Source organism: Rhinolophus sinicus, chromosome 5 (genome assembly GCF_057876585.1).
Source record: "Rhinolophus sinicus isolate RSI-liver-muscle chromosome 5, RSI-T2T, whole genome shotgun sequence".
NCBI classification, from domain to species: domain Eukaryota; kingdom Metazoa; phylum Chordata; class Mammalia; order Chiroptera; family Rhinolophidae; genus Rhinolophus; species Rhinolophus sinicus.
Genome location: NC_142505.1, coordinates 86626068 through 86643265, shown reverse-complemented (window position 1 = coordinate 86643265; position 17198 = coordinate 86626068). Strand labels below are relative to the sequence as shown.

The window sequence follows — 17198 nt, the reverse complement described above, 5'->3', positions numbered from 1 at the left end:
AAGGATAAAACCCCAGAAAAACAGACCAGTCACTGTACATATGAAATTATCTCAGATATTAAGAACACTTTTTGAAAGAAAGCACATTTAGGTGCAAGAATGTCAGACACAATGCCGCCAAATTTTGTAGAACAAGATTTAAAAAGACAAAAACCTCCCTTTGGTCATGTAATAGTATCTCTTTCACTGACTACACCATGAGAGACCTATTTATAAGATTTATTTAATATTTTATATCTGAAGTCAGACAGACATTCACTATGTGATACAAGACAAAATAAAGTGAATTTAGAATTTTTTTAAATACCTAATGAAATGTCCTTGAAAGTTACAATATTCCAAAATATTTTAATACACTTGAATACAACAAGCCACACAGCACCCACTTGATTTCATAGTAAATACAATGGGGGAACAGATGTGCTAAACTCTACTACCCTTCTCTTCCCTATATACGGAGGAGGTGACCAATCATACTGTATAACAGACAACATACTGTGCACTCAGCACCAATCCTTTCAAAATTTACGCAGAAAAGGATAATCATTACATTGTAAACACAATTTAGCACATCCTCAATGATGTGAAAATATATATCCATTTGAGAATGATCTACAGCAGAGAATTCCTTGCAGAATGAAGAAGTGTGCTAAAGAGAAAAGCGGGAAGTACAATCTCAGTCAGTATGACTAGTTTAAATTTATGACACAGCACTCAATGTACCGAGTATACTTAATTAATAACTATCTCAAAGTAAACTGGAAACTAAAAGGCTAGTTGACACAATGTCTTTTTAAAACAAATAACAAAGAATATGCTTTCAAACGTTTTCAGAAAGATGGCTGTTTAGAAATTCATAGAATTAGAATATGACACTTTTAAAACTTCTAATGAAACGAGATCTCGGCAGTAATCACAATGGCTGCTAAAACCAAGAGCACTTTTAAAATGGATGGATCAGGATGAAAACACTTGCACCTACTGATCAGTATTTATAATACAGAAAGGAGACAACCTGTTATTATGTGTATGATGTACTGCAATAGGAAGGATATAACCCCATCAATAAAATAATTCATGCCGAAAAAAGAAAAAGCCAGATGTGAATCGAATTAAGTCTCGTGATCTAACAATTCACAAGAAATACAGGGGATAGAGGAATGTGTTAAATGATACCAGGAGATGCAATGTGCAAAGTCCAGAATGTGAAAAAATACTACAGTACAAATGACCTGTTTCTTCAACAAATAAATATCGAAAGGGAAAAAAAGAGGTAAGGGAAATTGTTACATTTAAAGACTTAAGAAACTAAAAGTAATGTGTAACCTTGTTTGGATCCAGCTTCCAATCAATCAGCTGTAAAAAACCATTTATGATATAGTTGGGAAATACGAACACTGACAACAGTAATACGAAATGTGACAACAGTAAACTTACAAACTTTTTGGGGATTGTGATAAAGTATTGTGATTGTATGTGTTTAATCCTTACCTTTTAGAGATACGTAAGTTTTTACAGATAAAATGTTATGTTTGGGGCTTGTTCTAAAATAATCAAGTAAGGGGTGAGTTATAGATAGATAAAGCAAGATTAACCATATGTTTATAAACACTGAAGCAGGTAAATGAGTACATGAAGATTACTATAGTATCTGCTCTCCATTTGTGTATATTTGAAAATTTCCATAACAGTTTTTAAAAATCAAATAGGTTACAATAATGGTGAAGATGAGCCATTCACAACTTATATTCATTCATTCAATTTAGTTTTGATCAATGCAGATAATTCCAAATTTCAAAAATACCAAGTTCATGTTCCTATCTTAAGTTGTTCATATATCTTACATGCCTGATTAGCAACATTTTTATATTCGTATTATTAACTCTAGCTGGTTGAAGACAGTCTTTATTCAAACTAAAATTTCAGCTACTCTTTGTAAGTTTCCTGATTTAATCTTTAACACTATGCACATGGAAAAAAATCCTAAGTTTTAAACTAAAAGCCCAATTAGAAAAAATATAAAGTTACACCTTCCAATTATTGGCCATATTTATGTGTCTCCTCTATTAGAACCCAAGGTCCCTGGCACACCTTCTGAAGTTCCAGGGCCTACACCATGCCTGGGGCATAGTGGGAATTCTTTAAGTCACTTAAAGAAGGGATGAAAGCTTATTTATTAAAAGTATCTCAATGACAAATATTTCTTTGGATGAGTATCTCATGTTGAAATGGACAAAATGAAACTAATGCAACACAAATCCAAGGAAGACACAAGGGGAGAAAAACTTTAGTCAATATACAATGCTTCTGCTGGAGACTGATTCACTTTTCTAAGCATCAAAGTCTATGATTCTCCACAGAGAAATGTTATGCATTCCACAGAAATAAGGAATCTCAAGTTCAGGAATACAGTGTTTTAATAATTTTACATAGTTAAGAGAAAATGTTTTTTCAGAAAGATAAAGATAATTTATGTAAATTCGTTTAAAGATTGACAACTACCTTTAAACTAAGATTCCATCTCTAGAATCCAGGATGTTATAGTCTACTATTACTTTTCCACACACCCAGTACATGAACTAGGCAGTTACAAAACATTTCTATTATGTCTTCTTCAAAGAAGCAAAAGAAACAGACCAAATTTAAGGCAGAAACAGTATACTTAAAAATGGTCTTGTGAAAATCAAAAAAGAAAAAAGAAAACATACACTGAATTGATGACCTCAAATTTGGGTAAAATGTTTAAATACTTCAGAGGAACTAGTTGATTTTAATAGGTATATGATATTGATGTCTTACCAGACAATTCTAGTTACATCTCATTATTTAAGCCCTTTTCAGAGTATCTGACATTTTAACAAAAATAACGAAATTTCAGAGTTTTTCCTAAACTATAACCATTTGATATTAACTTTTAAATAACATATATCCTACCAATTTTACAGTGGGGTTATTCTTTTTCGTCCTTTAACATTCCATTGTCTTCTTCCAAAACAATTGATAATTACAGACTAGATGAAGTTAATTTTTGGCAGAATTTGTTCCTTTGTCAATTGAGCTTCTGAAGTACTGTGTTCATTTAGTTATAACAGCAAAATACACTGTAATTAGTTTTTGGGTTTTGGGGCTTATTGTTTGTTTGTTTGTTACGTATTTCTTTCCACTATAAGATTTTTCGCTTTTGAAGAGAAATATTATTTCTTATTCATCTGTGTATTTTTAGTACAGTTCTATTCTTACCCCCAGAAATCCAGACTTCATTTTTCTATTTTTATTTTGGGTTCCCACTGACATAATTTTCACAACTAAATACCCATTTGATACGCTGTTTTTCTTTTATAAACATTCTCTGTGCTGTGAATTTCAATGGTAATTTTAATGACAAAATATCCATAATTCAAACTTTCCCAACTTGTTGAACTTAGAGGATAGCTCAAGTTCTATATTACAATGCAAACATACTACTGTATGGCTTTTTAAATCATCTGAACTGAAGCAACTTCTAAGTTTTTTGAAATTACCAATTATAGTATTTAAAAAAGTAAACTTGAATAATTTGAGAGATTCAACTTAGATCTGTCTCAAAGGCAATTAGAAAAAACATTTTTAAATCAACTGAATAGAAAGATATAAAAAAATGACTGACAAACTACCTATATACTACACCAAAAAAACAAGAACCAGAAAACAAAAAAACACACACACCTTTTTTTAATGTTTAAATTATCAGGAAATACATATTAGGTTTTCAAATATCTCTATAAATTTTAGAATCAAATTTTAACTTTCAAGAAAGAAAAACGTAGTTTGCATAGAATTTCAAATTGATATGAATATTCTCTAACTTTCGAAATATTCAGCTGCCAACCAACTAAATCTCTACAAACACTGACACAGCATATAAAATTACCATCTAAAGCAGTAATTCACAAATACCAATGGGAAGTTATTACCTTTCATTGGTCTGAGACAGAAATGGGAAAAAATACAACTAATATTTCATAAAAGCAAATATACAAGGATTGTTCTTTATTCTGATATTGTCCTTTTGTGGTGTAAAAGTGTATTTTTAAAATTGAAATATTACATATTTTCATATACAGCACTTCACGTGGCAAAATAAGAAGTTGCTAACTATACTGGTCCCCAAAGTTTTCTTAGATATATTACCAGCCTCTGAAAAACAATTTGGAATTTCTGTTCTAAAAGGCCTTTACTGACATGCCACAAGAAATCCTTGCTTTTAAAAGTAGTAGAAAAATGGTCTACAAGTAACATGAGCTCAAATATCTCATTTATTTTGGCTCCCTACTGTCTACCATTTCCCCCCAAAAATAAGACCTAGCCAGACAATCAGCTCTAATGCATCTTTTGGAGCAAAAATTAATATAAGACCGGGTCTTATATAATATTATATTATGCAATATTATTAAATTATATAATCTTATGTTATAGTAAAATAAGACCCAGTCTTATGTAATATCATATAATATCATATCATATAATAATTATAATATGATATTATACTATATAAGACTGGGTCTTATATTAATTTTTGCTGCAAAAGATTCATTAGAGCTGATTGTCCGGCTAGGTCTTATTTTCGGGGAAACATGGTAGCACGAGGCCTGGCACATCGTAGGTCCTCAATATGTATTTGCTGAATTAATGAATATTAAAAGCTGAGTCAATGAAATGGTAACTGTCAACTTTTTAGAAATTAAAACCAAAATGGAATTTTTATAGTTATAATGTTAAATTTAACAATATTAAAATAAATGGTAATTGCTGTATTTTTTCAAATTAAAAAGAATGGAATTTTTATCATGAGTCACAATGCTAAATTTAATAGTATGAAAATGTGCCATCTATAACAGACTCAATTCTCATATAAAGCATCCATTTTTCATATTTGCAAGTCCAACAGCATTAAGAAATAATGATAAGAGCTGATCCGGGGGGGGAACAGATGAAAAGGGATTGATAACTATTGAAACTGAGTGATGTGGAGTTCATTATACTATCATCTATATTTTAATGTATGTTTAAAATGTCCCATAATTAAATAATGAGATGCAGCAAAACAAACATGCACTATAAAAACACACTATAGTATTAGAAAACTGAAGTAGTTAAATGTGAAACAAGAAAAACAATTATTTAAGTATCAGGTATGGTTTCTGTTCTGAAGAAGCTCAGTTGAGTATAAGATTTACATACATGAAAAGAAATCAAACAGAGGTCTATATACAATTGTGTCATCATATAATAAATGTTTTTTGGTACTGTAGGAGTTTAGAACAGAGATAGAATGTTTCCTGTGTACTCAGAAAATTTGGGCTTTAAAAAGAATAGGAGAGCATATTACTAGGAATGAAGACAGGAAAAGAAAGTTGAGTCATGACAGGGGTACAGATGGTATAATTGGCCTGACCAAAGAAGGCGCTTGTTGGCGTATAGTGAAAAAACATTACCAAGAAGGCAGGGTAAATTAGAAAGTGTTAGAAGCCACAGAGAGAGGTTCATCTATGGTTTCAAAGGAAACAAGTGGCCACTGAAGAGTTCTCATGAGGAATTCAGTGTTGGTTTTCTCAGGAAAATTAGTTAAGCCACATTATGTGGTGTGACTTGGGGGGACGGGGTGCGGGGGGTGGGGTGGGGCGAAACATAATGGAGTCCAGAAGATAATAGCAATAATCTAAACGTGAGGTGATTCTCAAGTTTGGATGTGGGGAGAAACCACAGTAGGACTAGATAGAGCTACTTCACAGGAAAAGAGAAAAAATATTTTCATTAATTACATATAAAAAAGCAAAGCAATGAGACAGTCATGTCAAGGTTTCAATTCCAGGCGATTAGGTGTTATTTCCATTAACAAATAGGGATGGTGGAGGTAGAAACTTAAGGAGAAGAAAATAGTCATTCCAGAGTGGCTCAAATTTAAGGAGGCAATAACAACCACAATATTATAATAACTAATCCTTATATATAGCTTATTAGGTGGCAGGTACTGTTCTAGATGCTTTATATGTATTAATTCATTTATTCCTTAAAACAACCTTAAAAAGGTACATATTATTATTTCCATTTCACAGAACAGAAATTTGAGATAGAGAGGTTACGTAACTTGCCCAAGTCACAGCACAGTAAGTGATGAAACCAGGATTTGAACTTGGGCTTAATCATGTTGCTGAATTGCCTCTTCATAACATGACAGAGATGTAAAAATGTTTATGAAAAACAGTTACATAAAAAATAAATTTATCCATAAAGTTACCTGGCTCTGCAAAGAAAATCTCACAATCTAACATTTTTAACAACCAGCTACCTTATTTTTATGCTTTTAGACAAAGGAATTTTTTTAAAAGCCTTAGCAAACTAAAAACAACAAAAAGCACCTGAGAAATACAAAAGAATTAGGATTCAAGAAAAACACTATTACAGTTAAACATAAATGTCACAAATAGCCTAGCCACTAAGTATTACAGTGTAAATGATGCTATCTTCACTTCAGCATACAAGTTAAATAATTAAATTATTAGGCACATTTTATCCAACCTTTGTATACTTAGGACATAAGCCTTATGCTCTGGGAATTTAGTCAGAGGAATAATTTAATAGAAGCTTCAAAATAAATTCCCTTTAGAAGAGGCTAAATGTTGCTACTCTACAGCAGAGTAGGCTTCTCTGAAACAGAAGGACTTGCCCTTCTCTCATTATCACACAAAGTTAAGACACGGCTATATAGCATAATCACATAATAAACTGCTTTGTAAATACAAATATAATTTTTACATAGCACTGTCCAGAAGAACAGAAATTGTATTTTAAAAAGTATAACACTGATATGGGAAAACTTGGTTTTTCTACACCCTAGCAATTTTAAGTCAAAAGAAACATTTACTTACGTTCTGATACTGTATAAAGGAGGTTTTGGGGTAAAGGAGGAGGTAGTCTTGCTCCCACTGGTGCAAGATTGGGCACTGCACTTGTCCCAGGCTGGTCACGACTGTTTATTAAGCTTGACTGTGTTATGGGTGGTCCTACAGATAACACAAAGTAAAAGATAGAGCATTAATATTTCCTAACTAATAAAAATACTCACTGTAAAAGTACTAATTTGGATATTCATACTTAAAATACCTACTTTGGCTGAAACAGAATTAAGCAATTTGGTAATATGCAGGCTTAAGCACTGTGAGCTACATAATTAATTAAAATGACATTTTAGTTCTAGAATACACAAAACTAATCTGGAGTGAAAAAAAGCAGAATTGGTTCCTCTGCGGGGTGGGAGCGGAAAATGCTAGGAAGCGACTGGAACAAACTTTCTGGGGTGATGGTCAAGTTCAACAATAAACGTGTTTAAGTGTAATAATGACTGTGATACATTGTAAAATATCATAAAAAATAAAAATGGAGAGATGAAAAGATATGTGATAATGCAAGTATAGTAAAATATTAACTGTGGAACTTAGATGGTGAGTATGTGTGGTCAGTTTCTTTCAATTTTTCTGTTTGCTTAAAATTTTTCACAGTAAAATGTTGGAGGCAAATGATATTCTTGGATTTAACCTTTAAAAAGGTATGTTCCCATCCGAGGATAACATTTATTATGAGAATTACTATACATGAAGATACGTTTTCACCTGGAAGTAAACTCTCAACTTGAGTTTTACAATTATACCATTTATGTGACAATATTAAATATTCACAAATGCTAAGTTAAAAGAACCATATTTCTATTGACCAAATATATGCATTAAATGTCTCGAAACCTCTATCAATATTAATGAAATATATTCTATAGAGAGCGTTGCTGCAGGAAAGCTAAATGACAGGTAAACAGGATCATGCTAAACCATTTTTGCGACTTCTTGTGAGTCTATAATAATTTCAAACATAAAAAGTTAAAAAAAATTGAAAATGTACTTTAAACTGAAACTAAATGACAATCATTTTTTAAAATAATAATTTGCAATCCCTTAGCAATGTTAAATGTCATCAAGTAGATATTTTCTTATATACACACGTAAACTGTCCACCCTATAATTTTTTTTAATTACATTAAAAAAATTTAGGGGGCTGGCCCGGTGGCTCAGTCGGTTAGAGCTCCGTGCTCCTAACTCCGAAGGCTGCCGGTTCGATTCCCACTCCCACATGGGCCAGTGGGCTCTCTACCATGAGGTTGCCAGTTCGATTCCTCGAATCCCGCAAGGGATGGTGGGCAGCACACCCTGCAACTAAAGACTGAACATGGCACCTTGAGCTGCGCTGCCACTGAGCTCCCAGATGGCTCAGTTGGTTGGAGCATGTCCTCTCAACCACAAGGTTGCCGGTTCGACTCCTGCAAGGGATGGTGGGCTGCGCCCCCTGCAACTAGCAACGGCAACTGGACCTGGAGCTGAGCTGCGCCCTCCACAACTAAGACTGAAAGGACAACAACTTGAAGCTGAACGGCACCCTCCCACAACTAAGACTGAAAGGACAACAACTTGACTTGGAAAAAAAAAAGGTCCTGGAAGTACACACTGTTCCCCAATAAAGTCCTGTTCCCCTTTCCCAATAAAAATCTTAAAAAAAAAAAAAAAAAAAAAAAAAAAAAAAAAATTTTCAATGTTCTAGAAGAATTTCATTAAACTACTGGCATGTTTTTTTTTCCTGACATCTTCAAAACACTGGCTTCCTTAAGATGCTTTCAACTATCAAGATTTTGACTCCAGGTCATTAGGCCACTATTGATAAAATTTACACTTGGAGGTACTACAAATAATGCAATGCAACAATGGATGAGAAAAAAGGAAACAGCATCTTAATTATGGGAATATATTCCAAATTCTATTATTAATTTACTTTTCAAAAACTAAATCTACTGTCAAGTTAGCTGAAAGGGATAGCTTCCAACTACAATTCCCCGCTAAAGAAATAAATATTCAGTGAGCATATACTTACTTGGTATGGGAAGCACAACAGAAGGTGGAGGTTGGCCATGTCCTTGGGGAACAGGAAGTCTCATATTGTGACCAGGACCTGGACCTGGGCCTGGGCCTGGACCTGGACCAGGGCCAGGGCCTGGGCCTGGGCCTGGCATCGGAGGCATTAACATTCCAGGAGGTGGAGGAGGAGGAAGCCCAGGAGGTGGTGGAGGGAAAGGAATCATGCTTGGCAGAGCAACTTCATCAACAACGAGGGGATCATTTCCATGATCAAACTGACAAAGGTCACCAAGTACACAAAATCCTCTTTCTGAAAGAATAAAAGAAGAATCTTATTATGATCCACTTAGAGCTCAGAAAATAAACAAAGCAAGTCGTTGATAAACCCACCAATCTGATTTACAAAATGTTTTTTCTCCAAGGAGTCTAAACCCTTTCTAGTGTTATTGTGTTAATCATCACATATCCCTGAGGTCAGGGCAGGTATACTCTACTTTCTACACTATGAGACCACAATTTGTTGAGTTAGCAAATAACGGAGTCAAACAGGCTACTAGCTACTACTCACCCATTTGCTCTGAAGTTTGTATAATAAATAGTCAGATATTTTACACAAATACCAATTTAACAAAGGATGGGGGTGGATGGAAATAAGGGACTTGAACTAGATGATATAATTTCCACTATCTATTTTCATATTATCCTAAAGCAACCATTTTTGCTATATCTACAAGTTGAAACTTTAGTTTAAAATATTCAAGTGGGCATCATGTACCAGGTTATTCTTTCTTAACAGCAAAATATTAGAGAGTGGGCATCACGTACCAGCATTCTTTGTTAACAGCAAAATATTAGAAAGTGTATCAATAAAGAATAGGTTAAACATATTTCTGTACTTATACAATACTAAAAAATACTGAGGAAGCTCTTTATGTATTAATGTAACATGACTGCCAGGAAATATTGCTAAGTATAAGAAAACATTATGCAGAAGAATGTGAGTAGTATACTAACATTTATTTAAAAAAGAAAATAGGGGAGAAAATATACATTTGTTTATGCACATATGCAGAGACTATGTCTGGAAAGATACACAAGAAATTAACATTAAATTGGCCTGGGGAAGGAGATCTCTGTGGCTGCGAGGCCAAGGTGAAAGTGAGGAAATGCTTGAATTATGATTTACTTCTATTCCCTACTTAAAAATAAAATGTAAAAACATACATATTTCACATTTACAGAAAAAATGTTCTAATATCTGCAATTTGCTTCAAATAATACAGGTCAGGGAGAAGTGTTGGGAGTACAGATGAAAACAAGATTGCCCGTGAGTTTATCATTGTTGGTGTGAGGTCATGGATACAGTAGGGTTAATTGTATTACCTTTCAATTTTTATAAGTATTTAAATATGTCCACAACAAAAAGTTAAAATACACACATACATACATACTAATTCATTCAGTCATTCAAATGTAAAGTCAGCAAATAACAAATTCCCAGCACTAAACTCCACACAAAGAAATGATAATTCCTAGTGTGTACCAAATTTGTGGTATATGTATAGTGTTTGTAGTAACAAGAACAAAAAATAAAGGGTCAAATCCGAACATTCCCTTAACAAGAGCCAAACTAATGAATCAAACAATAAGCATATGCCAAAAGAGATCCACCTACTCATTCATCCCTTTTAATAAAATCTGAACTACAATCAAAAGGTATGCAGTACTAGCCACAGCTGCTTTACCAGTACTTCTGGGTACAACATGAAAGAGAATTTTTACCATCATAATCTCTGCATCGCCTCTTTGGTGGTGGGTTTCGACCAAAAGAATTGGAAGAGCTATGATTGTTATAGTAATTAGACCAACTCTCTGTTGTGTTTTCCGAGTGGTGTGCAGGTGCGATCACAGTCACCGTGCTGGGAATAGACTGTGCCCCCGAGGAGTACTGCTCGGAAGAGTTCGGAGGGGGTGCAGGTGCAGGCACATACGAACTCTCCAAATCATTCCTCTCACTCTTAAACTTGGATCTTTCCCTGTGCTCTGCTTTAGAGACAAAATATAAACAAGAAACAAAGAAGATCAGACATTTATTATTAAACTATGTTTATTTTCTGACTTACAAAATAGGAAAGATGAAAATATTGAAGTAAACTTACTGAGCTATCCATATTTCACAGTGCTCTCATTATTAATATAGCCTAAAAGTAGGAACATCAACAATGTGATATATCTTGACCAATAACTTGTCTAAAATCATCTTTTATAACACCAACATCAATACATAACGAAGAAAGGCCAGCTTCTCCCATGATATTTAATAAAAACACTATCCAAGAATTGACTCCCAAACTACTACCTCAGGAGATCATCGGTTGGGAACCCAGTAATCTATTTATATTATTTTCTTTTTAATTTTATAAATTCTAGGCAACCTTAAAGCACATCAATGCTTTCTTGACTGAGGAGAGAGTGGCAGGCAATCCTCTTCCTCCTCTGATAGCTTTGCTGATTAAAGGACAATTGTCTCAATTATACAAATGACTTAAGTCTAGACATGCGCATACTATGATACACTTATACAGCTTCTTTTTAGTCAAACTCCTTTGACTCTATCCCCAAAATAGAGCGCTGTCTTTGTAACAAAATCAATGTTTTTGAGACAATTCCAGATTTTACACTGCTCAGACATATTAAAGGTACATGAGCCTTTAAGGGAAGTTCCGGTACTCTTGTGGTATAGGAAGCTAAGCAACTATGGAGTTTTTAGGGGGAAGCCTCATCTGCTCACCAACATTCCTGTTTGGATCCCGGTCTTTGCTGCGTCCCCGGCTTCGGCTTCGACTCCGACTCAGGCCTCGGCTCTTACTCCGGCTCTTACTCCTGCCTCTCCTCCAGTCATACTTCTCCCGGTACAATTCATTCCGCTCATAATACCGGTCATAGTCTCTCCACTTGCCATCTTCTCTTTTCTTCTCACGTGTTCTATAATACACAGATATAAAAGCCATATGTACACTATAGAAACCAAGTCTGCAAACACATAGGTAGCATGAAATACCCTTCCTGATTCATCAAAATTCATAATATCTATGCTTTTTTAGAAAGCCATAAGACCACCACATAATTTGTCTCATCCATTATATAAAAAGAAACAACATTCCCTCAAGTACACTGGGTTGGGAGAATTGAAAAAAAAGAGGTGAATCCAAAGTATGGGGAGGCGGAGGGGGAAAAATAGATATTTAAAACTAGACAAGAAAAAGGCTCAACAAAGTTTTCCTAAACAAAGACTAATTTTTTAGTGGTACGCTGATGGTTCAACATATAAATTGCACTACTTGTAATATAAAATGCTATGGATGATTTTAATACTAAGCACCCCTAACCAAATGGAACATTTCATTATTATTCTCTAAGGAGACTGCTCCCACCCCTGAGCTCTTGGGGAAAACACATAATGATGACTGTTTATGAAAAGAAGAGAAAATATGACAAAGACAAACAGAGAGAATGGAAGGAAGAAAGGTAACATTCTCTTTCTTTAATCAGTTCAGAGAGAAGTCACTGCATATTTTGAAAATCCCTTTAATGCCCTTGTAAAGTAACTGAAAAGTGAGCTTATCAATGTCTTCATAATTAAAGATAAACACAAACCTTCGTTCACTAGATTCTGAACGAGTCTTCTGGGGACTAGGATATTTCTTTTTTCTGCCATCTCGTTCTTCCTCGGCTGGCTCCTGAAATACCTATATGAAAACATTCATTAGAAACAAGAATAGTCCTTCTATGAACTATAAAACACATCCACCTGATAATCTTTCTGGCACAAAGAGAGTACAAATAAGTAAACAGAAATACTAAAGTCAAATTCCATCAAAAAAAAAAAAGAAAAATCAGGGCTGCCGGTTGGCTCAGTTGGTTAGAGCGCAGTGCTCATAACACCCAGGTTGCGGTTCGACTCCCACATGACCAGTGAACTGTACCCTCCACAACTAGATTGAAAATGATGACTTGACTCGAAGCTGATGGGTCCTGGAAAAACATACTGTTCCCCAATAAAAAGTTAAAAAAAAAAAATCACATCCAAAAAAGTTTGGCAACAGGGAAAAATTAAAAAAGATGCTGATGATGTTAATTTTTGAATGTGACTTGAAGGTAGAGAATAGCAGTGTAGGTGGGATACAGCAATTTATACTTTTAATTCAAACAGTAGAAATAACAAATTTCTATTTCTAAGCAACATATAGTAAAATAATTTGTTTTCCTAATTATAAAATATACTCACACATATAATTCATTTAAAAAGGACATTAGATTTCACAGAAAAGGTTTCAGGAACAAAAGGTTAAGTTAACGAACGCTATAAAACTATTTCACGTGAATTATGGAAAAATGATATTATAATTAATGGAAATGTTCAGGCTTCTTTTAAAGCCTAATAGTCAAGACCAACCAAAAACAGAGAACTAGTGATTTTATTATTGTTTTTAAACAGAAGTTAATCACAAAACAAATATATAGCCTTCACTAAAGACAGGTGAAATAAAGTCATTTGCAAGAACTGAACAAATGCCCATCTAATGGAGAAACTCACTTCCCTCAAATCAGGAAATGAGTGAATAGAACAAGAGATAACTATTTAATAAAACTCAGGCAACACAAAATGGCAGCCACAAATGGGAACCATATGGTGCTGGCCCAAACATTATATCATTAGATTAGGTTTAAAAATCATTCTCTCTACCAATTTACAGGAAATACAGAGGATATATTACTCCACTGGGAGGTAATCAGCAAAATCCAGACAGCAAAAAACTCTACAGGACAAATGACTGAGTTTCTTCAACAAGATAAAATTTAAGGAAAAAGAGGCAGAGGAGGAAAAGAATGAGAGCGATGCATAGGTAGGTATTAAGGGGGTGGATTTAAAGACTAAGAGAGACTTAAAAGACATCAACTTGGAGGTCTTTCTCCTTCTTTTTGCCTTGCTGCATTTTCCAAGGATTTTAATTTTTTTAAATACTTCTTTTTTTTTTTAAGGAGAGCGCAGCTCACAGTGGGCCATGCGGGGATCAAACCAGCTACCTGGATGTTATGAGCACTGTGCTCTAACCAACTGAGCTAAGCGGCCACCCTCCCAAGGATTTTTTTGATGAACTAGTACTAATTCTTAATGGAAAAAACTATTCTTTAAAAGTCAAAGGATCCTAAAGAAATAAAAACATCAGGCCACACAAAAACTTGTGCGTGAATGTTCATAGCAGTATTATTCCTACCGTGTTTCCCCGAAAATAAGACCTAGCCAGACAATCAGCTTTAATGTGTCTTTTGGAGGAAAAATTAATATAAGACCCGGTCTTTTATATATTATATATTATATGTTATATATTATATATTATATATATGAGACCCAGTCTCATAGTAAAATAAGACCTGGTATTAAATATTATATATTATATATTGTATTAAGACCCAGTCTTATAGTAAAATTAAGACTGGGTCTTATATTACTCTTTGTTCCAAAAGATGAATTAGAGCTGATTGTCTGGCTAGGTCTAATTTTTGTGGAAACATGGTGATAACCAAAAAGTGTTAACCACCTGTCTATCAACCCAAATATCCACCAACTGATGACTGGATAAAGAAAATGTGATATATTCATACAGTGGAGTATTATTCAGTTATAAAAAATGAACTACTCATACATGCTACAACCTGGATGAACCTTGAAAACATTATGCTAAGTAAAAGATGCTAGTCACAAAAGTCTACATATCTTGTAATTCCATTTATATGAAATGTCCAGAAAAGGCAAATCTATGGAGACAGAAAGTAGATGAGTGGTTGCCTAGGGCTGGGGAAAGGAAGTGAAGGGAGTAGGGAGGATTTGGAGGGTAATGGCTAATGGATACAGGGTTTCTTTTTTGGAGAATGAAACGTTCTACAATGAACTGCGGTGATGATTGCACAACTCTGAATACAATGAAAACCATGGCCATTTGTATTACACTTTAAGTAGGTGAACTGTATGCCTGGCCATGGATGTATAATTATTCAAGCCAAATGATGGGTGCATGGGGGCTCATTATTATTCTGGCTTCTTTCAAACATTTTCATAATAAAAACTTTGTAAGTTAACAAAAGTAATCTGTATTCTTATCTATTTTAAATAAAATTTCTAGAATTTCCTGTGATGAGGATATGTTTTCCCACAATTATTTTACACTTTTATTCTGAAATGAGTTATAATGACATTATACTGTCTTATATTTCTTGAATTAGTAATATATACGTAGACTTCATATACCAAAGCCTCTTACCGACTTTGCTCCTACTATTCTAATATGAAAAGTGCATTTCTTTATAGAATCAGATGACCAGACATACTAATTTTAAGTTTTTCGTCTTTGCTGTCCACCTGACTTAAATTTTTCTACCTCACATCTATTAGAAGTCTGATCATTACACATCTGTTTAGGAAGTTTTAATTATTTATTATCTTGGTCTATCATGGCTTCACAAGTGTGACAGCCTCCATTCCCTTGGACCATTTTGGATATAAAAGTGTACTAATCGGGGCAGGATTGGCCTTGTGTTAATGGATTGGATTGTTGGAGGGGGGGTGATGAATATGTGGGAATTCACTATAATATTCTGTCTCCTTTTGATGTTTGTTGAAAATACTTGATAATACGTTTTTAAAAAATAAAAATGAAATAAAATATTTTCAGGCAAACCAAAGGAGGGGGAAAGCTGAGCAAGAGGTTCATATATTTCTAGTCATAAATCCATACATTGTATCAAAGAAAAACTGCCTTCTAACATTTCAGATGATCATGGTATCCAGAAATACCATCCAGTGAATAAGGAATTTTAGTACCAAAAATCTATTATCTTCATGGATTGTTCTTTTGCACATTCATGAACTCAGACAGACAGGGTAAAGGGGTTTAATAACAGCCAATTATAACTACGGTAAGTTTACAAGTAATTTTCCAACTGTACATAAAAAGCATCATGCTTCATAAATCCTGGTACATACATATGAACCAAGTGTTTCTGCAGCACCAGGATGAGTTAGCTGTTCCAATGATCCACACTCTCTCACCTGGTTCTTCCTGTGACCAACAGTCTAATTGTAAAACTAACTGATGGGACAATATAGCTTGGAACCAAAGTTGAAAGGTAAAATGGCTAGTCCTTAGATGGATCTGCTCCTCTGTACCCTGCTCAGAGCAACTGCATCAACTGAGCACATACAAAATTAGACAATTAGCCAAAGGTATGTACTACCTCAAACCCCTTTCCTTCCACATTATCTAACAGAATTGCTATAAACTATTATATTTACACACTATTAAATGAGCTATTATTCACATCAGTAATAAAAATTAAGTTAAAGAATCTTAGAAAACAGGAGAAACGCCAGAGAGCATCATTTGGGGTAATAATACAAAGAAGCAAATATCCATTTTGCATAATTTTCAAAATTTGGATTTACTACAAAGATACGAAATGAAGTAATGCAACAATTTTTGAACTGTTCCTTCAAAACTCCAGATAATGCAGTATTTATTTTATATCCAAACCAGCTATCATTCAAACAGACACTTCTCCTATTTTAAAAAGACTTTCTGAGACAATTAGAAGGCATGAACCAAAACCAAAAAAGTGACAGTGGTCTCAGTTGATCTCAATCAAGTATAGCCACATTTTGTAATTCAATTAGCCTAGCATTTAAAAACGTTATCACAAATGACAACTAAATGTAGTATGTGATACTTAGAATGAATTCTGTACTGAAAAGGAAAAAAGCAAGTTATAAAAAAAACGGGCCTGTTGGTCATCGGACGAAATTGGAATACAGACAGTAAATAATTTTATTGATGTTAAGTTTACTGAAACTCATAATGGAATTATAGCTACTTAAGAGAATATTCTTATGAAATACGCAGAGTATTTAGAAGTCAAAGGTCATGATGTATCTGACTTACTCCCAAATGATTCAGGAAAAAAACAATTTTGGGTGTGCATATACAGAGAGTAACTGAGACAAATCTTCAATATGTGAATCTAGGTAGATGGTATATGGGTGTTTGGGATACTATTCTTGTAATTTTTATGTAAGTTTAAAATTATTTCCAAATAAAAGTTTATTATACAATTATTTAAAAAAAAGTTGAGCAGCATTTCTGTATAATAACCAACATTTATGTGCCAGGCACTGAATTACGATGTGTGTGTGTGTGTGCATGTGTG

At 33.9% G+C, this 17198-nt stretch overlaps 1 protein-coding gene across 4 annotated transcripts in view; it reads right to left on the bottom strand.

The window, feature by feature from the left end:
* RBM27 (RNA binding motif protein 27) overlaps window positions 1-17198 on the bottom strand; it is a 59370-nt gene that overhangs the window by 27112 nt on the left and 15060 nt on the right. For 2 of the 4 annotated variants that reach the window (XM_019739102.3, XM_019739105.3), the window contains exons 4-8: window positions 12594-12685; window positions 11728-11921; window positions 10719-10982; window positions 8953-9246; window positions 6909-7043 (exon numbers count right to left, since the gene is read on the bottom strand). In XM_019739102.3, the coding sequence (XP_019594661.2) occupies window positions 6909-7043; window positions 8953-9246; window positions 10719-10982; window positions 11728-11921; window positions 12594-12685 (979 nt within the window). The remainder of the gene's footprint in view (window positions 1-6908; window positions 7044-8952; window positions 9247-10718; window positions 10983-11727; window positions 11922-12593; window positions 12686-17198) is intronic. The other 2 variants (XM_019739103.3, XM_019739106.3) reach the window with 1 other exon arrangement.